At 40.2% G+C, this 26,405-nt stretch overlaps 1 protein-coding gene across 1 annotated transcript; it reads right to left on the bottom strand.

Moving 5' to 3' along the window:
* ADSS1 (adenylosuccinate synthase 1) lies at positions 1 to 25,423 on the bottom strand. The gene is made up of 13 exons (XM_054286762.1): positions 25,171 to 25,423; positions 12,369 to 12,471; positions 10,882 to 10,944; positions 10,088 to 10,138; positions 9,679 to 9,745; positions 9,180 to 9,287; positions 8,738 to 8,819; positions 7,720 to 7,846; positions 6,658 to 6,812; positions 4,756 to 4,880; positions 2,964 to 3,061; positions 1,673 to 1,822; positions 1 to 259 (listed from the first exon to the last, which is right to left on the bottom strand). The coding sequence occupies exons 1-13, from the start codon at positions 25,354 to 25,356 to the stop codon at positions 207 to 209; spliced, it is 1,368 nt and encodes a 455-aa protein (XP_054142737.1). The 5' UTR covers positions 25,357 to 25,423; the 3' UTR covers positions 1 to 206.
* Between the last annotated feature and the right edge of the window lie 982 nt (positions 25,424 to 26,405).

Genomic DNA, 26,405 nt, shown 5'->3' with positions numbered 1-26,405 from the left:
TTGATGATGGACACCAAGGAGATTTTACACTGAATTTATGAGAACTTAAATAAAATGTTACAATACAGAATATATGTGGGTTTTTTTTTCTATTTAATTCCTAGAAGAATTTGTTTGTTTTAAATAGCATTTCCATTTCAAGAGGAAGCAGTAAGGAACCGATGAACGCCAAGTTGTGCTTCTCATCACTGAAGTTCTTCATTTGTTTAAAACAGCTGGATCATCGACTCTCTTGATTTCCCAACTCCAACCCATTTAACTAGGGAGGAAAACACATCTGTTAGAACAATTACTGAGAGTAAACACTGTAATCAATGAGCTGGAATAATTTTCACCTTTCATCATGTTGCACTACAGACAGACCAATTTTAGGGAGGAAGTTTCATTGTCAAAAATCCCTGTACTCCAGCTGCACTACTGGACTAAAAGTGCAGTATACTGAAGTTTGAAAGCATGAAATAATGATACCATAAACACAAAGCATTGCAGATGGAAGGCCTAATAGAAGGTCAGGAATGTTTGTTGCAGGTTTAAGTGCAATTGTTTTGAGTGACAGGATGTTTAGCTACATCCCTGCAGAGAAGAAGTCAGAGCTGTGCCAGACTCTGAAGTCTGCATGATGTGGAACAGGAGATAGTGATGCCTACATACTGTAATATTTCTAAATGTAAGGCTCTAACTATAAACATTACCCAGTGTGAGCAGCCACACCAAATTCCACACTGTAGCTGTTCCACTGCATTTTTATTGCCCATGCTATGGAATTGACTGTGGGTAGGTCTTCTTTAGCCATCAAACCTAGCAAGGCATCCTGACTTTGCACAGCAAACCAGAGGAGTAAAGGTAAGGGGAGCTGTATTTACACATCCCTTGTGTGTCCTTGACCACACACAGGCCATTCTCTGAGTTTCAGTCTCTGCTATCAGATGTTTTCTGACCCATGACTGATCCAGGAATTGCCATGGCTGTAACCAGCCTGTACTCCACTGATGTGACCTTTGAGGTGCTTTATGGAAAACAAAAGCACACATGCCAGCTGACTAAGCTTGTTACTGTGGAAATTCTCTTGCAAACGCCACCATTCATGCCACACCTAGCTCTTGGCACATCCAGAGCTCTAGCAGTTAGGTTTGAAGAAAACTGTGTGGCTTGACCTTTGCAGATTGATGTTAAGATTCTCATTTTTCCAGAGTGGAAGAACTGGGCCAAGCAATCTTGTACCTGTTATGCAACACAATTCCTTGTATGAGTAAGAATGGAAAAACAAACCAAAACAAAGACATCTAAGTTCAAACAGGGATGCAGTGCAGGATGCAGAGAGAAAGGGGGAGATGAGGACATCAGCCTCACTACACACTGAAGCACAGTGCACAGACCCCTAAGTTTTCACTGACAGAAGGTGGCCATTTGCCAAGAACAACACATGTTTATCCTTCCTCTGGTTAAATCCTTGCTAGCAGCAGCTTGGAGCTCTCTGCAGCACTGCAGACCTGCCTGCTGAACACCCCCCTTTGCTGCTTCTTGGCAAGCTGTCACCCCCATCAGCCCAACCACTGGTACTTTCATTCCCTCCTGCCCAAATAAAGTGAATCCAACTCCCAATTAAGCACTTTCACAGAGCTGTGTCTGTCTGCTGTGGCATCCTCATATGGACACCTACAAAGGAACATACCTGGCACGCCAACATGGTTTTCCACACAGCGGATGTAATTCTGGGCCTTGGGTGGGAGGTCCTCCCATTTTCGTGCTCCAGTTGTGTCAGCTTTCCACCCAGGCATTGTTTCATACTCTACTTCTACCTTCTGTAGTATCTCCTGGTTAGCTGTGGAAGAACAACTTTTGTCACATTTGGTTTTAGCTGCTCTGCCTGAAGAGAACAGACCTGTGGCTCTTGACCAATAAAGTCCTTTGACAGCAAAAATCTGATAGAAGAGGAAATAGTACTTTTACAGGTTTATTCAATCATTCACTCCTTTATTCTTAATTGAGGTTAAATTCTGATAAATCTGATTCAAGAGGATCCAGGCATGCAGTTTCCTCTTCCAAAAACTGTAGAATGTATTCTATGCTGTCAACATGGAGTCAACAACAACATTACAGTTTTATTTTTGAGGAAATAAGATTTTTTGAGGTTTACAGTACTTTCACTTTTTGGTTCAGATTTGCATAGAATGAAACAGTAGACAAGGCATTACTGTCTCATAAAGTTTAATCTTTACAGAACAAGGTTAAATCAGTCTTGTGAAAAAACTTTGATGTCTACAAGCTTTTCCCCACTGGAATTCTCATTGTGTCCACAGCCAGGAACCACCAAGAGTGGTGGGAAAGCTGGCTGCTGCCAATCCACCCTGTGGCTCTGGAATCCCCTATAGCTCAGCAGAACAAACCCCTTTTCTTGGTAGAGACTGTTATGTATATCTTGAAAACATCATTAATGAAAAAACATTATGTATCGTTACATCTAAAAAGTGAATCATTATTGAGAGGGCAATATATATTTTTATTAATCACAGTGTTGTTGCTGTTAATAAAGCTTAATAAAGCTATCTAGAAGCAGATTTATTCTGCTGGTTTCCATCTCATTTTTGTACAGCTTTTATTTCAATTTTGCTTCATTAAATGCTATTGCCAGTGATGCACAGTCACTGACTCGAGTCTTGCTGACTTTCAGCCTCCTGATTTTGCCAATAAAAAATCTAATGGCATAACACATTAGGGCCTCTCCCCAACAAAAGATTTTATTTGTTCTGAAGTTCTTGTACATTGTACACAGATGCAAAGTAAATGGAAAATTCCAATGTAATGGTACAGCAATCTTTACACAGATACTGCATTTCCATAAATTATTTCCATAAATTGCCATAGATTGACTTGTGAAAAAGATATCAAGTCTGATTTTAAAAAGCAAAATTGGCTTAACAGGCAGGAAAGAAAAAAAGGAACATAGAGGTTTAACAACTTACCTGGAAAATATGGAATTCTTTTTCCACCCAATTTGTAGGCAACACCAATTTTAATTTCATCAAGGACATCAAGAATATCCAGTTTTGTCAATGCCAAACTGCACAAAAAACATCAGTTAGTTACACACATGATGAATCCCCTTTTTAATACTTTCCTTCTTTTTTTTCCCCTTTCAAAAATCCAGCTCAAGCAGCCCAGCCAGAAAAAAGACACAAATGTATTAAACTGTTGTTAACTGAATTCACACCTCTGGGATGAACACTCGCCTGAGATACCACAAGACATTTCCAAATGCTTGCTGGTCACACAGGTTCAGCACAGTGCATGGAAACACACCCTGACTGTGGAAAGGGGCACCTGCTGGGCCTGGTTTAGATGGGTTTGACACATAACCTCACTGACAGGGACTATTTCTGTTATTCCTACTGATTCACAACAACTGTCTGACAGACTTAGTGACTGAGTACACTTTTATAGCAGAACAAGCATAGTCTGGTTACTAAAACCACATGTGCAGCTCATCAGGAAGGATCCCATCCTGCCTTTCAGTGACTGGGCTGTGCTGTCAGTTTAATGAACCTTATTAATTTTGTGAATGAACACATCAGGAGACAAAAATGGAACCTCGAGAAGAGGCATTATTCCACTGTATTATTCAGCGAATTGAATAAAACTGCATTTTAAAACTAGTCAAATTCTCCAAAACAATATTCTAGATGTTACCTGGCAAAAATTTGAGCAACTAAGGATTTAGACAGGTATGTGCATATAGTCTAGGCTATATGTGCTCAGTAAGTACATGATGAATGAAAGGATTAAGAGACTTTTTGAGAAAGGAACACCGTAGAGCCAGTTCTTCAACTTTTTAAATCTCCCCATTTTTTTAACTATGAGAGTTATCAGAGAGGATACAGTTTTGTTGATAGGAGTGCAGTAATTGTACAGAGCTGAAATGGAAGGAAACCTAATGCCTTCTTAAAATTTTCTACATAAACTAGAGCTGCATAAGTTAAAGCAAAATATAAATTCAATTAAAAAACCACCAAAGCTAAAAACCCCTTTTGATAAATTAATGAACAAGATCATTGTTACTTTGTAACATTAGTAGCATAAATGATATTAAATTATGTTTCAGTCTATAATATATTAAAATGCTCAGGGTCGTGTATTTGCATATATGGACAAGTTTGCCTGAATGCATCAACCAAGGAAGCCACTCAATCTCAAAGAAAATAAAACTTGGCCCATTAAAAACAGAATTTATAACACAATATTTCACTACACCTTTGTAAAGAAATGAATGGAATGAAAGCTGTGCCAGTTGCTGTACCCTTGTATCACTCCATTAATTTCACTTATCAAGGCAGTGGCTCCAAATGATGCAGAATTGGTCCTACAAGTAGGATCCATTAGAGTCAACCAAACCTCAAACCCAACAGGTTTTAGACCATGGCACAAGTCAGTATGAAAACACTGGGTCAAAAACACTGGAGTAAACTGTTAGAAAACCAATATACTGATCCAATCTACACTGGCCATCTGATGAAAGCAAAATGAAAACATGTAGCAAAAATCACAGCTATCATGTTGCAAAAACACTTAATTTGAAAAAAAAGTCAAAGAAATTAGATTGTTATTAGCATTAAGACAATTCTCAGTTGCCCACTGTGCATCATCGTTTTGCTTAAAATGTGACACTTTACTGGACTTATATTAATGTTACCTACATATTTATTCTGCGAAGCACAAAATTATCCCTTCCAAATGTAGCGCAAAATCTGTGATGCTTACGCAGTGAATCCGTTGATCATATGAGCATATTTCAAAATGACCAGATCTAACCAGCCACAGCGCCTCTTTCTGCCCGTAGTTACCCCCCACTCATGGCCACGGGACTGTAAGAGATCTCCAATTTCCTAAAATAAGACAGAGAGAATGTTGATAGTGTTTCACTGAAAACCTGGCTGGAAAACAATTACAAACAAATACAGACAAAGAGCAAGAAAAATACAATTTTTCCAATTTGAAAGCTTTTTTTAAGGAAAAAAAATTTACTAGGAGAGGACTAAGGCATTTAACAAATCCCCTCATGCACAGGATTTTTGTATTGCAATTGCTATCATTTCAAATAACATATTTAATATAACTTTTGTGTTCCAAAGAGAGACTTTTCTCCCTTCTTCATCCAATAGGAAGATTTTCTTGACAATTCAGTCCTTTATAACATTTCGTTTGCATTTAGTTTCTTCATCTGGTCTTTTGACATCTTTTTGGGGTCAAGACTTGGTAAATGCTTGGGACAAGACCAATGCTTGTACAAGGTCTAGGTCAAAACACCTCCTTGCTTCTACACAATGTGAGACTGCCAGCTGTTCCATTCAGACTGGCAGTGGCTACACTGTGGAAAAAATAAAGAAGGAAGAAACTTTATGTTCATGATTCATAAAACCCAAGGATACCATCAACTCATCTGAGCCATTAAAGAAAGGATTTCAGTGACTAAATCCTTAAATTAGATTCAGAACACTGCCCTAGAGATTGCTGCATGCACAGCTCACAATCAATATCCTGAGCTTTCTAGTTTCTTGATAATGAAAATAAAGCAGACAGTTTAAAATAACCAAAATCTCCCCCCTTCTTTTTATCGACCTATTTGTGCATGACTGGCTGACACACACCACATTTATTCTATAAATCACACAGAACACAGGCTGTTAAGCACAGAAGTTGTTGTAATTTAAGCTCTTCTGGGATGCACTGACAGTTCCAGTCCACAACAAACTCCCTCCACTGAAATACACCTAATGATGTTACATAAGATGATGACATCTGTTTTCACACTGATCATTACAACAGAAGTGTGGTCACTGCAATGTAATATCATCACACTCACGTTTCTCTCCTCTCATGACAAACACCATAATGTAATTCTCTGCTCTTCATGGGTGTGATTGCTCAGCATTATTATCACCCTGCTTATTTATCAGTGGGAAACCCTTACCCCATTGTGTTGAGACCCAGGACATTCCTCTGGCTGCCCTGGGTGATTTGAGACCCTGGCAAGGGGCTCAGAGACCTTGGCACAGAGTCAAAAACACCTGTGCCTTTGATTTTTAGTCCATGAAAAAATTAACAACTTTGTGTGAAGATTTACAAGCCTCAGGAGTTTGAGTAGAATGATAGTTAATTTGTGATGGGGTGAAAAAGTGGAATTTTGGGGTTTTAGAATGAGGGTTCAAGAAGCAAGATGGAGGAATCTGTGTGTGTCCTGTCCTTTTCCTCCTTCTTCTTGTCCTCCATCTTCTGCTGTGATGGTGACACTTTTTGATTGGTTTAGAGTAGAGACAGACTGTCTAACATAGTTGATAGGTATTGGAAAATTATTGTAAATAAAGTATATGTAGTTTGTAGTATAAAAAGTTAACATCACACCCAGGGCCGGCATTGTGCCGCAACCTGACCTGCTGGACAGATCTCAGCAGGTCAGAGAAAGAATGGAATAGATAAGAAAAAATAAACAACCCTGAAAAGCAGAACCGACGAATCTCAACTTCTTCTTTGGTCGCTGGGTTGGGAAAAAGAGACTTTCTAATACCTCAGGGGTCATCTCAACGACAGAAACCCGAGACCACTGCACAGTTACTTGTTGCCAGCTGCGCAGAGCCCATTTTGTAGCTTACAAAAAAAACCTACATTGATCTGCTCGGTGGGGAAGGCGCCGATGCCCACGCGGGTGGTGTACGCCTTCACCACGCCGTACACATCGCCCACGTGCTGCGGAGGAACGCCCAGCCCGGTGCACACGCCGCCCACGGTGCAGTTCGAGGAGGTCACAAAGGGATATGTGCCTGCCAGGAAAACACAGCAGCACAGCCCTCTGTGAGTAATGGGTAACAAACAAAGACTGGTTTTTATCAGTTCAAAGAAGGTTTCGCTTCTATGTTTGGCTTTAAAGCTAAACTGGAACAGCAGCCAAAGAGGGAGGCAAATTCTTTTTATTATGTGTCATTTATCCTTTACATCTTTCACCGAGGATTGCACACAAGGGAGAAATTCAAGAGCATCTCAATATTACCTCCATTAGGCACGGGATCTATTATATGCTTCTGCTGTGTAAAGTTTTCTTTCAACGTTCTGTGTATCACAGAAATTATTTCCATTACGTTCATGGAGAGCCTGGCGTAAAGGTCACAGACTGGCATTCCCAATGCTCTGCACAAGTGGCTACGAGTATTTCCCACAAACTGTCTAAGTCTTAAGAGGTTACTTATGATCTTTACACAGTGACTCTGGACTGAAGAATCTCTTCAGTCCTTAATTTTTTCTTTATTGATTTAATTAGACTATTGGTAAGAAAGCAGAGCAGAGACCAACTGTAGTGGCAAGACTTAGAGGTTGCTGCACCAGTTTAATCCTCCTCCCATGGCAGAGGAATTACCTAAACTGCACTGCAATGAGTACCTGGATTGTTTGGCAATGTGCACACACATTTAAAAGCAATCAAGACAAGAATATCTGCAGTGAAATTTCAGCTGCACTGGAATAAACTTCAGTATAAATCAATATTTAAGCACTAAACACTAATCCTGCTAATGATACAATCTCTGTTTTAATGACTTTTACTTCTGGGAGATCTGTTCCTATTAAGGAAAGACTATTTTCTCTATTTTCCTGCTGTTTGCAAAGTCAATATAAACACAAATCAAAACAAAACTGATCTCTTAGGAGTTAAGCTGAGTTCAGACTATAACTTACCAAAGTCAATATCAAGTAGTGCTGCATTGGCTCCTTCAACAAGGATCTTCTTTGGGGAGCCATGAAGAGCTTCATACATAAAATACACACCATCTCGAACCATGGGTCTTATTTTTTCAGCATATCCCTGCAAATAGAGTACAAATGTCAGCTTCCCCAGACAATAGCTGCAAGCAGGGAACACTGAGTTCACTTTTGAAAGACAAAACATACAGATAAGTCTAAGCTTCCAGCCTCAATAACTGTGTTTTCCTGAAAAATACAACCATTAGTTTATACTCCTTTCAATCTATTGAACCACTCATATAAGAAAACATGACTTATTATGGCATTAGAACGCCATAATTTCTGTGTCATTGCTGTTCACAGAGATGTGGTGTGCCTACTGAATTTTGTTGCTATAGTCTTTAGATAGTGTGCTATAGTCTAGCCACACTGAGAATGGGACTTAGAACTAAGTGCCAAAAGACAAACATATCAGTCCTTTTGAACAATAAAAAATATCCTCAGGGTGTCAGCTTCAAAAACTTATAAGAAAAAACATGGGAAAGGTAAGAGATATTTTTAACATCCTCTTTTCTTATATATCCATGAAAGCTGTTTTACCAGTTGCTCGTCTGGATTTATTTGTAAAAAGACAATTTTCTTGTAATACCAGGATCTTGAAACATGCTTCCACAAACAATTCTTCAGTGAGCAAGGAAGTCCCACTGACACACTGGACACTAATTGAAATCATCACCCTGCATTCTCTTGACTTCTTTGATACAACAGTCATTTTAAACAACATTCAAAAAGTAAAATATTATAGGAGAATTAAATCCTCCACAGAGCTTACATTAATGCCCACAGTAAGAGAGAACATTCTACTAAAAAGCATAGCTACTGTTTATTAAAGCTTTCATAATAATGAACATATGTATTTTTCATCTAAATTAGCTCAATAAGTGGTATGTCTGGTACACTTCATTTTTATCTTTTAAAATTAAAATAAATATTTAAAGTGATAAATCCTTACCTTTAGCTTTTTCAATTGTCCTTCTGTATCAATTTCCAATGAGGGAAACATTGACTTGTACTGTTGTGCCAGGTTTTTAAATCTGTAAAATATTGAAATTGTATCTATGAGGAACACAGTCACAGAATCACAGAGCCTTTGGCAAGAACTCAGTTTTTATTATGCACAGTATATAATGAAAGCTACAGGGAGAAAATACTCAGGACTCTGACACTTCAACCAGTGCATTTCCCAATTTTCAAAATTCCATTTCAAATTATGAGAAACTCTGTGAAGTACAGGAAATACACACACACACACATTCTTTCCAGTTTTCTTCTCCTTCTAGACAATTTATATACATAATTCAGACACATATTTAAAAACATCTCCTTAAAAGCAAATCTGTCAGGCAAAATGTATCACTCTTTAACACAATATTTACAAATGAAAATAGCTGTACCTTGAAGAAAATTCATCAAAGTCAGAGAGGAGGTCACAAATCCGAAGGCCTGTTCGTGCAGCTTTGGAAGAATATGTTGGTCCAATCCCCTTTTTTGTTGTGCCAATACTAAGTAAAAAGAAACACCCCCCTCAAAATGTATAAATACATGCAAAAATACACTTTATGCCAAGTAATTTTGTCAAAGAGAAATCATATAGTGGCCAGGATGTCTGAGACATAAAAAGATATTTAAGTTTTATAATAATAAATATATTATATTAGCACCTTTCAGGCTTTGCATAAGTATTGCTAATATTTATGGTATTCAGTAAAGCATGATGCCTTGAGTCTGGCTGACAGTTTGTTCACTAACATAAGTAAGGACAGAACAGAAGCAAAGAATTATTAACATCAACAAGGCTCTTCAGAGACAAACAGCATTTCTGTTTTCCAAAATTACACCAATTTTCCAAATTTGTGTAACTATTAATGAAATGAGGGTGTTGGAAATATTTACTTTTTGCCTTCTTGTGCCTGACGTTGCACTTCCTGGAGCCCATCTACTGCCTGGTGGAAGTCAAACACTGCAGTGGAAAATCAAATGGATATAGTGAGACAACAAAGGAGAAAAATATTCTTGAAATCACAGACATCCATAATTTCAAGACAAAGTGCCTCTGCTGTCATTGACACTGCACAGGCCTCCTCAAGTGAAAACAGAGGGAGAATTCCTTAAACATTGTGGAAACATGTAAAACATCACTCTTCAGTGGACACAGACTCCATTATCATGCTTCAGATTACACAACATAATAAGAAGCTGTGTTAGATCAAGTACACAGCTGCTCTGTGGAATAATAATTTAATTTAGCCTCATGAGCTAAGCAATCATTTGTGAGGGTTTTTCCCCTTCACTCTTCACTTACCTATATGTGCTCTATCTGATATTATCAGTCTTTTCTCCCAATCTTTCAAACCTGTCAAAAGATGAAGAAAGGTAGAATTTCAGTTGTGCTGATTGCTTGAGCTTTGACATTGACTTTTACTTTTTCTGTCTTTTTGCTAGTTTATATGGCTTCTTGTTAAGATAACTGTATACAAAATGGATAAACCACAAGACAATATCAAATAGCAGCAATGTTTCTGGTGAGGAACTTTTCTCATTTTTGACTTATCAGCTTTCTCATTTTGGCATGGACAAAGATACTTTTTAAATGCCAGAATTCTGTGGCTTACACAAAATTTTTAAAATAAATATTCTTGTTTAACTTGCTACACAACACATCACTGAAACTCTATTTGTGCCTCAGAAAATAGAGAATTTCTATATAGAAACATAAAACAATCTAAAAAATAGAGGATTTTGGAAGTTCATAGGGTCTAAAGCCTTGCTCAAATCAGAACCAACTGAGTTGACATTTGGGCACAGAAATTTTGGGTTAAATCATCCCTATTTGAGGTCAAGAGAAGCTTAGCACACACTTCAGCATTGATTTTCTTTCCAATCTGGCATCAAATGCCATAAAACTCCAAGAAACCCATGAAAAGACTGCTTTTGAAAATACATTTAAAGACTGCCACACATTTCAACATTTTAAATACTGTTTCCTCATTTAAAATGTTATTAGTGCACTGAATACTTATAGTCAGAAAAAAGCTTACAAAAATGCTCAATCTGGCTGCCAATATAAAGGTAGGTTAAAAATTACTTGATACAAACCTTTCTTTTCATTCTTTTCAGCTTCTTCAAACAGGCCTGGTAAATGTATAACCACTCCATTACCTTTGGGAACATAAATGATTTATTTTAAAGCAAGGAATAAAACCACTTATTTTTAGAATGTAAGGCCTGTAAGGCATTTTAGTATGTAAGGCCTCTACTTGCTGTCTAAAATTTTATTTAAGAAGTAAAACTAGAGTTCACACAAAGTGATCTTGAGGACTTTTTGGATCAATCCTGATTTGGGGTAGGCAGCTGCTGGGCTGCTAAGCTCAGGGAAAGCAGAGCTGGTTTGTTCCAGGCATGAACACCAGGCTGCTGCACAGCCAGCTGAGCTAAGCGGATTCCTGTCTTTGTTCAGGGTGGACTTTGCCCTGCGACTCCAGCCTCAATTGTTCACAGGAACAGCTCAAAGAACGCCCTGGCCTTACCACACTGACAGGCCTGTGTGAAAATATTTAAATCTTCTTCAATATTCAGGTCTTTGTTTTAAACTCAGCTCAAACTAGTGCTGTGATACATTAGCAATGCTTTCCCTCTGCTTTTGAGCTACAAAATAGAACCCACGAGCAACAAGGAGCAGTGCTGGCGAGACATGGAGGATTAGTGATGCAGTGAGCTGGAAACAGCTGCTGCCTCCTTCTTGGGAATGTCAGAAATATATGCAAGAGCCTGTCTCAGCCTAAATTTAGCATAACTCAAGTTATAGTTGTTACTAATTGACGAGGGAGTAAATAGGAAAGCAAGACAACACACCATATTTAGCTGAGAGAAAAAATGTTTAACAGATTCTAGTTATCCATTTGGAAATTATTAAATGGAACAAAACTGAAACTCTATGACTCACTACAACTTACACTCATTTCTTGAACAGTCTGTACATGATTTCTCTCAGAAATAATCAAAACTTTGGACAAGAGGCTTAAATTTGCCTACCATTTAAATATGAGTTTAATGTCCGGTGAATGCTGCAAATCTTTTTATGATGCCATCTGCACCAAGTATCTTTATAGCAAAATACAACATCACCCTAAACAGCTGGTGATGTGAACAAAAGGGGGACTGGATAATGACCTCCTAAGCAGATCCCTGCATTTTGGGGCCTATTTCTGGAAGTCAGTAAAGAGCTGGGAGAGATAATTTTATTATTTATTTAGCTAAGTCCTGGCATTTGTGTGCTCAAAGAATAGCACCTATATTTCTGAAAGTATAAAAAGCGAGTGCAAGTAGAGGGTGGGGTCCAAATTTTACCATAAAGTATAAGAAGGAACATGATAAGATGTTCTTGCTTTCAGTTTTCTAACAGTGGAAATTAAACTGACACTGAAAGTAGAGTAACTCTTCCTGTTAAAGCAGCAGTGAAATAAAAGTCAAACAGCTGAAGCTAAAGCAAATCTGACTGAGAGTCATATTTTTCTTTCCTTGTTACTGCATAGTACAGTTCCAGCTATCCACTATTTTTAATAGTAATTTCCAAAATGTCTTACCAATAAAAGAAATTGCCTTTGGATTAATGATGCCACTAGGAAATAGGTGAAAATCATATTCTTTCCCATCAACAACGACAGTATGGCCTGCATTATTCCCACCCTGCAAGAGACAGAAACGTGAAGAACAATGGTGTAACCTCTAAGCAGATGATTTGGCAAGAGTATCTTTTTTTTATTTATACATGTCTTTGGTCACTGCTTTCTCCACCTTACAGTTTCTTAACATGTTTTAGCATTGTAAAAAGGGCTCAAACAGGACAGTGAGGGAGTTAAAGGAGTTCAGCAGGAGGATACTATGAAGTCAAGGCAGGGCTGGGGCAGAGCAGGAGTTAATACAGGAGTGGTGGCATAAGCTAGACAAGAACTGAAGCTTTCTGGGAAAAGAAACTGGAGACCACCCTTGGAGTCCTGCCCCTGACACGCCTACACAAGCCCATCCTTTTTAGGCATCTTCTGTGCATGGACATTTCCTTGAGTTTGAGCCCAGTATTTCCCTTTGAATGGAAGCTCTCCCACCTGCCCAACCACAAACAGCTCCTGCTTCTCCTGGTGTTCAAGACAGAGGCTCTCTGTCAGGCTGGAACCATGTGCACACTGAATGACCTTGTCAGCCATAGAATGTCCTGAGTCTGAAGGGACCCACAGGAGTCCAACTCCTGGCCCCACACAGGACCACCCCAAAAGTGGTCAAGAGATGATCTTCCCAGTTACCACCACCACCACTTTATGGAGTCTGCTACAATTCATGACATACATGACAACCTACCAGAACCAAGAATAGGAGCTGGTATGTTCCTTACTAAACTGCTTTTCCACAAACTCTTTTAAAAAAGAGAATGATGTGGCAACACAGAAACTTGGAAAGAGGTGAGCAGATCAAGGTCATGAGTTGATTTGACCTGAAATATTAGAATTAAAGGTCCAGTTTTCTCAGCAGGCTTAGTGTATTTTCCTGCTGTGTCTTAATGTAAGTTTGTCTCCTGCTGATAAGGTTGAAACCTGACTACTCATGTGCTGTGGTGATACAGGCCTTCAGTTTTCCCAAATGATTACAAATCTTTGTGGGTTTGATACAAGAACTTAATGATTTAAAATGTCTAGAAAGAGGGCATCTACTGGAAGGGGAACTGAGACTGCCACTGGTAATTTGCAGACAACAAAGAGAGTTGGCTGAATGAGTAGACTTACAGGAAAATACTGAGAAAGAACAGTCATTTATGAAAATGAATATTAGAACACACTTTAATCCTGAGTTTTAATTCATTCTTCATTTACTCATTTGCCTTTTTGTATGTAAAACACGGGAAAATGGCAAGTGAAAATCCCTTCAAAATGTGGATAAATGCTGAAACACAACATTAAGAAAATAAGAACTATGGTTTACAAAAAGAGAAAGTTTTTTAATCAGTGTGATGGAGAACCTTAGGAAATACGTCTGCAAACATGATAAAAAGATTTTTTATGCTCTGGAACATTTGAGTTCAAGAATTGATTTTAAACAGATAAGCTGCTAAGGGAGAGCTGAAGAGTTAGAACAGAAAAAATAGTACACACAGATTTCATTTGACTTAAAAACTGATGGAGAGCTCATCCTTGGGATGGGAAGGATTCTGAAATGTCTTGCTAATGCAGAGTTATAACTTGTCCAGAGAATCCTGGCGATTTTTTTTGCCTCCCAGATATAATAAACTAGTTGTAGGAATCCGAATCTAATTAAAAGCACTCAATTATCTAGAAGGTTAATTAATCAGGCAGGAGAGTACTTTACATGATATTTAAGACACCTGACTCTGGTGGATTGCATTGATGGTTGGTTGAAACACTAGTTTATTTTATTATCAGGCTGAGAAAAAAGCTAGTAACAACTTCTGGAACTCCCAGCTTTCCAGCTCACCTATAGACAATGGCAAAATGAAAACTTTAAAATAATTAACTCCATCATTTAATACCAATTTAATCTCTACTACAAGTAACAATTTCCTCTTTTCCTCAAAATGGGGAACCAGGCTGCTCCAAAAGTATTTGTTGTCACAATGCTATAGTTTTACTCTGCTTTTCTTAACCAACATGAACAAATGAAGTCAGGCTTGAGGAGTCACAATCTGAGATAACAGCATTCCTAAATTATAGTCAAAGGTATTTTCTTGTAAACTAAAATTTCAGAAGGTGGGATACACTAGTATGAGAATGCTTATGAAAGACAATTAATGCTTTTGAAAAATTTCCTAAACAACTGACATCCAGACAAACGCTCTTTCTTTAGCAAATGCTTAAAAAAGGGATGTTAATCAAGCAGCTTCTGAGAGTTGGCATACATAAAAAAATGCTGAAGCACAGAAACACCATCAGATATTGTACATCCTCTAATAGCCAAAATCCCTGATACAGTTTCAGTCCCTCTGGATAGATAACAAGCATCAAAAATACAGTGACAGACCACCTAACACAGAATTTCTCCAAGTAAAAACTAGTATTGACATCTCTGGAACCGCATTTTGCACCTCTCCTGTTGGTCTGTGTTTGCTAAACAAGTGTTTTCCAGGTATATTTCTACAGCTCAACTAATTATACTTTTATAAATATAATTGGAGTGATAGCAGAGCATTGAATTACCCAAGAGACATGACCACACTTGCAAAACATTACACTGGTAATATCTGATGAGATATTTTATTATCTGGTCATCTCAGTAATTTCTCATGTTCAGTCACATAGATATTCTAACAGCATACTGGCAGCCTAGCAGCTGAGATATTAAAGACATCCACTCCTTTTCTAATTTTACTCCAGTTCTGAGAGTCAATATATGGCTTGTATGAGCCAGTTCGTCTCCTAACAAAATACAAGTGAACCTAAAATCTTATATGGGGTTTATTTAAAGACTACACATTTGAAGGTGCAGAGAACTGCCTGGTACACTGCAGCTGTGTGAGCTCCCCTCTTTCCCCCAAATGGTATTTCACTCAAGTGCTGTGAACACTAACACACCAAGTGAGTGTTCTCTGCACCCTCAGGATGCTTCCTTCCCCTTGGACCAAAAAAATTTTAGAGCCTCTGCTTGGCCCTTGTTCCAAACATGAGGACATCATAAACTTCCATTTAATAGCCAGACTCTGCCATGCGGCACTGAGCCCACCTGAAATTTATTTCTCTTCAGCCATTTGCAGCTTCCTAGGTCTCTCTAGAGATGGTATTTTCTGCAGTTCTTAAAAAATGTCTCCAACCAAGGGAATGTTATGGCAACAACTTCTGATAGATTATTCATACCATTTTGGCATGATCTGTATTGGGAAATGATGGTATGGCTAGAAATAAGTTGCTGTGTAGTCTGGGCATCCCCATTAAACCATTCTGCTGTAGGAAATGCTGTTCCCAGGAAGGAACCATGGCAGCAGCTGTTCCAGGGGCATCCATATACACTCCTCACACACTTCCTCTGCTCCAGGGTGTGTCCCTTCCACAGGTGCAGTGGGGTCTGAGGTTTATTTAAATAATTAAAAAACTATTACATTGTACTCAGATAAAAATTGATTTTTTTCTGTAAGATTTTGATCTATATTTTCTGACATTTTATAATCCAAGTGTAAAATTACATATTGTCCCAGTACTAGAAGGAGTGAGAGGAACTAAACTACCCCATGCAACATTGTACAGCCTTTTTTTAGTACAGCACTTCGTTTAAAAAAAAATCAATTTCCAAGCTTTTATGTACTCATCTACTTGTGGTATTGGATTTATGTACTGATGTACATTGATTACAGTTCCAGAGTGCTTGAACACCAGAACTGTATCAATACACTAAACTGAGGAGCTATATTTTACCAGTGTTAACAATTGTAGCTGGCATAAACAGCACCAGGGAACTGATAATTATCATGAACAGGTTGCCAGAGGACAGTCATTGTCTTTGTAGTAGAACTTAAAAAGCCATGAGGAAACAAACCCACCTCCCAAACTGCTTAAAAGCTGCTGCTTTGGCCTGTATTTATTTTTAAAATCTCTTTGTTTTCTGCAGCCAAAACATCCCAAGACAGAGAATTTCTCTTGAGAGCAGCAGTGAGGCTGTTCAGTACCTGCAGCAGGAGCTCAATTCTCCCAGTTAGCCTAATGATACATGTTTAAACAGGAAGGAAATGTGTCCTGATGTAAGCTACAGGTGCTTCTGTCTGCTCTTGCCAGTGTGGTAGTGTGGAGCTACCAGATGCTCTCCTGGTTGGCACATCCCTCTTTTGCTCAATGCTCCTCACAATGTCTGAACACAACTTCATTAAGTGGATTCATATGAAAAATCATCAGATCACATAAAAACCTTAAAACCAGATGATTGCTTCAAGCTATAACTAGAGCGTTATAGCTATAACTATAACAGGCTTATTTTTGATGGCTCCCACAGTGTCTCACCCTCTTCCAGTTAGCAATGGGGAAATAACAAACTGGTTACTGAAGATCTGCAGCCAACACCACCACGGTGTGACACACCAGCAGCACACAGAGCTCCTTAGCCACTGCTCCATGCAGTGAATGCATGAAATGCCACAACTAGGTTTTGAATACACAAATTAGAAAGGAAAACGTGGTTCAAGGAGATATCTGTGCTAGGAAGCACACGGGGCTATCTGAACACAGTTCCAGCGCTGGCTGACGTGCCCGAGGCAAACCTCGCGTGTATAAATGGGAATATCAAGTAGGAGTAGGAAGATTGTATTACCTCTCCTTTTGGCAGTCGTGCCACTGCCACTAGAATACTGTGTCCTTGGTACGGGGACAAGATTACAAGATGATCCCCTCTGGCATTATTATATGAATTTATAATCTATGAATTGAAATACCAACCACAAACCAGCAGTTTGGGAAGCCTTCATCTGAAAACAAACGCTGTGACTCCTTTATCTCTCTCTTCATGATAACTGCCACAGTAATACAAATTCCAACCATCAATGGAGCAAAACATTTTCTGAAATTCAACTGTATCTGCAAGCCAGGTACCTCTCTCCTAATACTATCAAGCAGGCTACAAAATATTTCTGTTTTGTTACCAGAATTGAGTAATTTTGTTCAGTTTGTTATAGCATTTTTAATGTGAATAAACAAGAAGGAACATTCTTACATAAACTGTTTATTCTCTTTACAATTTAATTAACAATGGCTATTTCTAACTTACATCAGCAACTGCCTGGAACTAATTTGAATAAATGTAGCTAATAACTGCTACCAGCAGGACTAGCTCTGACATGAACTTTATTGTAATATAGATGCATTGACTTTCATGGGATTTCTTGTTATTTACACCATTGCAAATGAGGTTTGAGCATCACTGGTATTAAAAACATCCAGTCAGACAAGTGCAATACATTAACTGCTTTGTACATGTAGACCCTTCAACAGGATGTCACCGAATCACCTGTGTGCAAACACTTCTGTCAATGACTGCAAGTGCTGCACATTCCAGCTGGAAGGTTGTTGCCAGAGGTGCTTGTTAGTTTCCATTACTAGACTGTAAAAACTGGAAGGTTTTTTTGCCTTTTTTTTCCCAGTAACATCGTACTCAGATTTCAAGAGTGAACCATAACTTTGTTTTTTATTTTTTAACTCAACCCATTCAGGAGAGGTGGGTTGGGAATATTCAGAAGTATCCTTAAGACCACAAGAACTGAGGGAATGGTGATTTTTAAATCTGTGGTGGTGACAAACAACTGGTCTGAGTTGCAAGTTTATCTCCAGACCCCAACCACCCTCAGCCAAGTCTAGTCTGTTTGGCTCTTCTTTCCCAAGGCTATGTTGTAGTTATGATTTCAAGTACAAACAAGTACAAACAAATCTGCACAGAACTGCTCTGACTCCTGCCCTGTTCAAGTGTCCCCCTTTGCTGTCTCAAAGAAGGAGCAAAATCCATAGGATCCCACTGTCCCAACTAAAATAATGATCTTTTCAAAAACTCCCAAATTCCTATGGGAGGAGACCTTCTAAAACCTCATGAGATAATTAGTATGATTATAAACATAAATATTCTTGAGAAGAACTGAGCAAGATTTTTGACCCTTTAAAGGAACATAAAATTATTTGTAGCACAAATAAAAATCCTGAAGCTTATATCATATACTGTACCAATAATGTAGTATTATTTCTTTACTACAAAAAATGAGTCTAACTTATACAGACACCTTGGTCTTCCTAAGCATCTGAAAAATGCAACTGGAAAAGCCAAGTCTAATTCAACTCAGGTTTCAAACAACAAACAGTGTAGGCAGACTAGACACTCACACAGTGGTTATTTTCTCTCAAACTGAATTCACTGTTTTGCCATGTCACATCAAAACAACACACCACAACAGACCACTATAACAAAATACATATTTATTCCAGCAACAGATGCAAAGAATATAAATTCAAGGTGTATTGTTAGAAAATGCTACAGTGGAAAAAATATTCTAATGCTAGCAGAATACTAAAATAAAGAAAACCAAACATGAAAAATCCTAGATAAGTCTGCTTGTCTTTAATTCTCTCTGCTGAAGAAGCATAGTCATGTCCCTGTGGGAAGTAATATGATCCAAGGATATGAGCATAACTTTTCTTATATCTGTAAACAAGTTAAGAACAGGAATGAAATAGAACAGATGTAATTTCAGTTTAATTTTCAGCTGCTTTCTTTTGATGCTTGTAGAGGATAATAAATTCATCAGGCTTTATAAAGGGGATTGAAAATTAAGCTTGCTTTCTTATGGAGATTTGGAAACTTTAAACCTGACCTTCTCATACAGTATTTATAATCCTGGTGGTCCTGAGATGATCTTGCTGATGCCCAAAGGAAAGGCTAGTTTAAAATAGCAGTGTCACCATGTTGTTCTAAAGCTTAAAATGATATAGTGTGGTGTGTAAGTATGTATAAGCATAATGAAAAATAAAATTGGATAAAGTACCTCAGAAGCGACAGATTGCTACAAAAAAAAATTCAAGTTTGGAATGGTGGACTACTTCATTGTAGCTAAAGAAACAACTCATACTTAAATCCTCTCCTGTGTTGAACAGTGAAATAAAACCTGCTTGTGTTGTTGCAGGGAATCTTGCAAAAAATGACTTAGAAACCTGTATGAGCGTATATGCAAGTGGGATTATCAACCTTCCCAAATATTTGAGAAATCAAAAACAACAGTCCTGCAGTCACTGTACACTCATTACTTCAAGGTCATCAATCTCTTCACTGAATATCATCAAGCACTAAATCATTAGGAGATTAAAGACTTTCCATGCTACTTTATCCTGTAGGCAAAAATGACACTAAATATCACAGTTAAATCTCATTGAAAGGAGAGCAACACATGACACACACACACAGAGAAAACCAGCAGCAAACAAGCTCCTGTAACTCCACATAATCATCACATAAAACTGCCCTAATTTAATCCCTGCTGCAAACAGTTCCAGTAGCCCATGATCAATAGGGACAAGTCACAACAACGTGTGGCTGCTTCCCCTGCCCTGTCAGCAGCAACAGGGGAACAAAGGAAACCTCCCCATCTCGCACCTACAGCACCCAGAGAAACTACTGGGCTGCCATTTCTGCCACGCTCGGCTTTTATTGTTCAATTGCTTGCCCACAGTATTTTCCTTTGCATTCCTCAAAGCACTGTTACTGAAACAGATGAAATTTACATGTATTCATTAAAACACTAACACAAGGAAATAGAGAAACCTACAGTAATATACAACAGTCACTTGTATGGAAGCATTGGGCACATCCCTTCACTCTTGCAGAAATTGTTCCTTAATGTTGCAATGCTTCCTCAAACCCAACACATTGCCAGGATTTTCTTACTGGTAAAACCTTCTCAAACTTATTTGTTTACATGCACTACATAGAGAAAATAAGCCACTCCACACCCTTGGTTTATGACCTGGTTAAACCTCTCAGTCTAAGGAACTCTAAACTACTCAACCACAAAAGACCTCAACAGCCATTTTTTTCTGGTACCCTTTTTGACTTCCTCAGCTGTTCTTCACTATTAACATCAACTGGAATTTTTGTCCATATGTCTCAAAAGATCATATGATCTTCGAAAATAAAGCAATTCTTAACCTGAAATCATAGACTTGATAGAGGAAATATTTTAAAAAGCGACTGCATATCTTGTCCTAAACAGAAACTTCAATATGAGAAGCTTAGGAAATCTAATGAGAGCTCTTAATGCAATCACATTCTTACTATTTGGTGTTGCTCCTTACAAGTCACTTCTTAAGTGAATGCAGATAGCATCAGACAGATTGTTTCCAGAAGGCAGAACTGTCACAGGACTGACACATCCAGCATTGTCATGGGCACACTGGAACAGCAGCACCGAATGACAGCTAGAAAATTGCTTAAAAACTGCCTTGGCCTAGTTGCTGCTGCTGAATCACTGCCACGGGTGCTGGTGTGAAGGGAAGAAAGGCATGCACTGGGGTGGCAGCTGGTTTACACATCTGTTCAGTAACCATGATGTGACCTGTGACAGGTAGAGGTGATTATCAAAGGGCCTCTACACACTTAGGAGCAATAGCATTCCTGTCTTTCATCTTAGGCTTTTGGGAAATCTTTCTTTTCCTTTGAATTTATCAGGTTTATGGGGCATTTTTAGTGAAAAGGTATCATTACAGTGTACCTTACATAGTCTCACCTTAAGGAAACAGCTAGAACTGCATGACAAGCAGCTGGCCTCAGTTAACTGAGAACTTATGATGTGTGACTTTTTAGGAACAGCTCTAGTCCAAGCAGGCCCTCTGGAAGCACCACCTTGGCCCTTGGCACTTGTGACAGGTGACTCTTTGATCATACTCCAAAACTGATCTGAGAGATCAGCTAATTAAAACCCTGGTAGCTAACACCAGCCACCAGCTCTGCTTTGAAGGCAGGCACAAAACAAGCAATGAGGTGATGTGAGAAAGGAACATCTGGAATGAGAGCTACCACAGATAAAGCCACAATCTGAAATCAGGTTTTGATCAACACCAAAGCTCTCTTCCTATGTTAGATGTGCCCAAATTACTTCATCTGATACTCTGACAATATGCTAAGAGCCTACATAAAAAGTGAACTCCCATCTTTATGTCAGAATATTCCTAGTCAAAAGCTTTAAACAAATACACAAACCCTCTTTTTTCAAGAAACATCAAAAAGAAATATTTACCACTGAAATCTTTGTTTTTACTCTTTCCTAAAAAATATATCAGGGATTAAAAGTATTGCATGGCATCATGTGACAGCTGCATGCCCCAGGAGGCCACAATAAGAAAGAAATATTAGCCTCATGTTTTTCTTCTGAAAGTCTTTGCTTGCTGAAAGACCAGTTTACAGGGAAAAATGTTCTTGATGTTCTCCATTAAATCTACTCAGTTCCTTAACAGCCTGCTGTTATTAGTTAGTTTAGAAATACCTTTTCTGCCTCTTTATATGGCTTTGTGTGCCTGTGTATCTGGTATTTTAATGAAAGCAGCCTGTGAAAAGTTTTGTACAGCATCATCCATAAGAGCATTCAGAGATCTTTTAGCCTTTCTGAAACCCTCTTTCACAAAGAGTGCTACATGTATAAAGGTGAAATGAAATCCATTACTTCTGGCAAACTAATATTTCATATTTAAATTATGTCACATATTTCAGTTTCACTGAATAGTGAACTCATTATTTTGAACTCAGACTGTATAATCTAAGCTCTGGTCAACAAATTAAGTCATCAATTCATGTGAAATTCTGAATGCTCAGGAAAATTACAGAGGCTGGGGTTTTAATGCAGAATTTTCTTTTAATATACTTTAAAGTTTCCCTTGTGCCTGTGATGGACTTGTATTGCCATTCACCTGCTTGCCTTTTATTCTAGTATCCTAGAAAACAGAATTTCATTTCCTCTGCAGCAAGCTCTGCAGATGTCACAGATTATTTTTATGCACCCAGTACACTAAAATACTTGAGAAACATTTAATGAAAGTTATTTCCTTTCATGGAAACATTAGGGAATTACTGTTTTTAAAACCGCTTTTAAACTCAAATCTGGTCCTGAATTTAAATCCCTACACAGAGGGGAGGGCAGCCTCACCTTTTTAAAAGTTAGCTTGAAGAGTATCCTGTTGGGATGAAGAATTCCTCTAGCTGGGACATGATTTCAGAAGACCTCAAAATCCATTTTTCAGATAATAATTTTTAAGCTTTCTCTACTTCCATTTCACTGAAGACTAAAACAGGCTGTTAAACATCATTTCCATCAATGGGTCAGAAAATGGAGTGGACAAGATATCAGATAATAAATAATGTTGTCAATCACCACATTCTAACAACAGAGTCTGGTGCAAATTCTTCTGACATTTTCTCTAAAATCTCTAATAAGTCATTCCGTATTTCTTGTTTAAGAAATTGCTTCTAATACACAAGTGCTAAGGCCTTGAAAGTTTTTCTTCCTTTCCAGAACTAATGTGAAGCAACAAGGTTCTGGTCCAAACACTGAGCTTTTCCATGGCACTACACAGCATTAATGAAGTGCTCCTCAAACTGATTACATCTGTAAGTTAATGAACTGCCATTATCACACTGAGAGAACTCATCAGTATTGCTCACATCCTTAAATATGTGCACATCTTTACTAAACCTTAACAGAGGCAAAAATCATTCACCATTATCTACTTGCATGATTGGCTTTGAATATAGGAAATATTAAATGATTAAAATGGCACAATCAAAATTACCAAATGCTCAAAACACCCATTGAAGTACAAAAAAAACACAGCCCTCTTTAAAGTTACATAATATTTGCCACTCAAAAATAAATCATGACTCATATTTTCTTTTTCAAATGCTTTATAGTTGGCCCTAATCCTGAAGACATCTCCTTCTAACCAGTGTATCAGGAATGCCATTGTAGTCTCACACACTGTATTGGGGAAGACTCTTTTGAAAAGAGCCCAGTTATTTTCTAACTCCACCTGCCTTCCATCCATGCTGCTCCCCTCAGGCTGCAGGAAGACAATCCAAGGTGCCCAGCAGCACATGAAACCATCTCAGCCATCACACACTGACCCTTGAGGCATGCTTACACACACTCCTGCATCCTTCACAGGGCATCCTGAGGCTGCACCTGGGGGCCACGCTGCCAAAGGAGCTGCTGGATGGACAGCACATCTGTCCTGAAAGCAGCTTCAGGGCATCCTACAAAACTGAGCCTGAAAAAGAACCAGCATGAGTCCTTGCAGTTACTATGAGTCCTAACAGCAACCCCATGAGAACTCGCTGTTTGAGCATTTATAAAATGCCCCTCCTCAGCAAAAACTCTTAAATTTTTTTTCCTCACCAAAGCAATTCCTAGACCTGAGTTTAAATTCCCAGTAACACATTACTGGGGGAGGCAAGGGGGAAATAAACATGAAAAAAAAAAAAAGGTATGGTCCTGGTAATGCATATTCATTAGCTACCTTTTGCAGGGAAACTTCTCCCCAAGGTGATTCAAGATCTTGGGAGTTTACTGTCCCAAATGAAAATACTTCCTCCACCTTCTAAATATTTAACCTGCATGATAACATTTATTTACATAATATATTTAATTAGAAAAACGTCCTTGGATTTATTACCTTGGATTCAAGGATGTCTGTAGCTTTTTAGTAGCTATCATGCATTTTAAAGCAGAATAAATTTCATGGTACATACCACTGAGCTGGACTAAACTGACTACTTTTTAATGTGCTCACACAGTTTAACGGGACAGCAGACAGAATATTAGCTGTATTGGTCTAATATGTTCATAACTAATGACTGAAAACAGTTCTTTAGAAATTATTACCTTTACTGATGCCCCATCCCTGGAGGTGTTCAAGGCCAGGTTGGATAGAGCTTTTAAACAACCTGGTCTAGTGGAAGATGTCCCAGCCCATGGTAGGGGGATTGAAACTGGATGATCTTTTAAGGTCCTTCCAATCCATTCAACAATTCTATTTGGAATCACCTACATGTCTAATTTCGTTTATATCATGCACACGCATTGTTTTGGGAATCCTTACAACCTATTCAACTCAAAAATACCTATAAACAAAGTCATGCAAGATGTTTCCTGTTTTCATGCAACTCTAAATCCTTATTTTACATGAATTGTTTTTTCCCCTCTTTTACTCACGCTCAACTTATATTTATTTTTTAGAATAAACTTCCAGGCGCTTTGCAGAGTACACAGCCCGCCCATCCAAAACATGCCCTGCAGTAAAACTTTGGCAGACTCCTGAGGTTAACCACGGCTGGCCTTCAGGCCGGCTCATGGCTCTTTTCCCCGGAGCAGCAGCAGCAGCCCGGAGCCAGCCCCGCACAGGCAGCGGGACATCCCCGCAAGCCCGGGCCGCACCCCGGCCCGCGGGCTCGGCTCCCCGGGGCAGCCCAGGCCCGGAGCGGCTCCTCCCCGGGCCCCCGCCCGCCGGCACCTCGGCATTCAGTGTCGCTTATCGTGAGGGGTCAGCTATTTATATTTATAGCTCAGGGCTTGTTTCTTTCCCAGTGACATTTGGAGGCCCGGGGGGTGTGTGCGGCACACGGCTCCCGCCCGGGCACGTTCGCGTCCCGCCGCTGGCTGCGGGAGAGCGACGGGGACTGGGGATAGGGAGCGGGGAGGAGGAGAAGCGGCAGGAGCGAGGAGCGGCAGCTGAAGGAAAGAGCGCTGGAGGGAGGAAAGGCGGAGCAGCGGGGACAGAGGGGACCCGCACGGGCCGAGAGGAACCGGGGGAAAGCGGGAGCCGCAGGGAACGCAGGGTGGGGAAGCGCCGAGGGAGCGGCTGAAAGAGCCGGCTCGGCACCCACCTGGCACCGGCACACAATATCCGACTCGGTGGCCAGCAGGTCGACCACCTTGCCCTTGCCTTCGTCCCCCCACTGCGCCCCCAGCACCACCGTCACTTTGTTACCGCCCGGCTCGCTGCGCGCCCGCTTCAGCCCGCCGGCGGCGGGGTGGCCGCTGCGGTCGTTGGACGCCCGGGTGCCCGACATGCTGGCTGGGAGGGTGGCTGTGGCCGCAGCAGCCGCCGCCTCACGCTGCCTCGCTCCCCGCCGCCGCCGAGCCCTGCGCGCTACCCGCGCCGCGCCGCCGCCGCCCGCATTTAAGGGCGCCGCCAACGCCGCCCGCCCCGCGCCGCGCTGACGTGCGGGGCCGCTGCCCCCCGGGCTCGGCCTCGGCCGCCTGCCCGGCCGCGCTCGCACGCATGGTCCAGACACACCGACACACAGACACACACACCGACACACAGACACACACACGCTTTCTCTCACGGCACCTCTCACACTCACAGTCCCCTCACACACACACACCACACGCTGTACTCCTCACACAGTCCCCTTACATGTGCTCACGGAGCGCCCCACACAGGCACGGTCCTCTCGTGTTCGCGGTCCCCTTGCACACAGGCACAGCTGACAGAGGCAGTGGAACTGTGAGGAATACACAGCTCCAGGGCACGCATGTAATGGGCGCCTCAGAGGGATGCAGGCAGGCCCTTGTCACCCTCAGGGAGACACATGAGTCTGAGATGAGCCTGTGGTAGGGACAAACAGATGGACAGACATCAGTCGGTGAGGCTCTCTCATACAGGGATTTGTGTGTCACTGTCAGGGGGCTGCATGGCAGAGTCACAGTACACGGGTGGGTTCAAGGCATGTGGCTGTCACAGCGGTCTGAGGCCTGTGGGGCCGTGTCACGCGGATGTACAGACACGTGTCATACTGAGGTGCATGACTGTCACTGTGACACTCACAAGCGCTGTCACTGTTACTGAGGTGTCAGGGCGTTGGGCACAGGAGCTGTTGTCCCTGTGAGACACACACACAGACAGTCCCGAGGCACATGACACTGTGTCACTGACAGACAGACAGACCGGCACTGGCCCGAGAAACACAGGCTGCTGTCACTGCAAGACAGATGCTGCCCTGAGGCATTTGGGGCTGTGGCTGTCAGACATGTGGGGAATTGCACCCTCAGAGAATCCTGGCATGCGCACAGGTACTCTCAGGGTACCCTGTGGTACGTGACAATCGGAAGGAAA

The sequence above is a fragment of the Melozone crissalis genome, unplaced genomic scaffold, assembly GCF_028551555.1.
Source record: "Melozone crissalis strain CALT ecotype California unplaced genomic scaffold, PUWL_Pcris_2 ptg000056l_1, whole genome shotgun sequence".
Classification (NCBI taxonomy): Eukaryota; Metazoa; Chordata; class Aves; order Passeriformes; family Passerellidae; genus Melozone; species Melozone crissalis.
The sequence above is the reverse complement of the archived record's forward strand: the minus strand, read 5'-3'. Positions and strand labels throughout refer to the sequence as shown.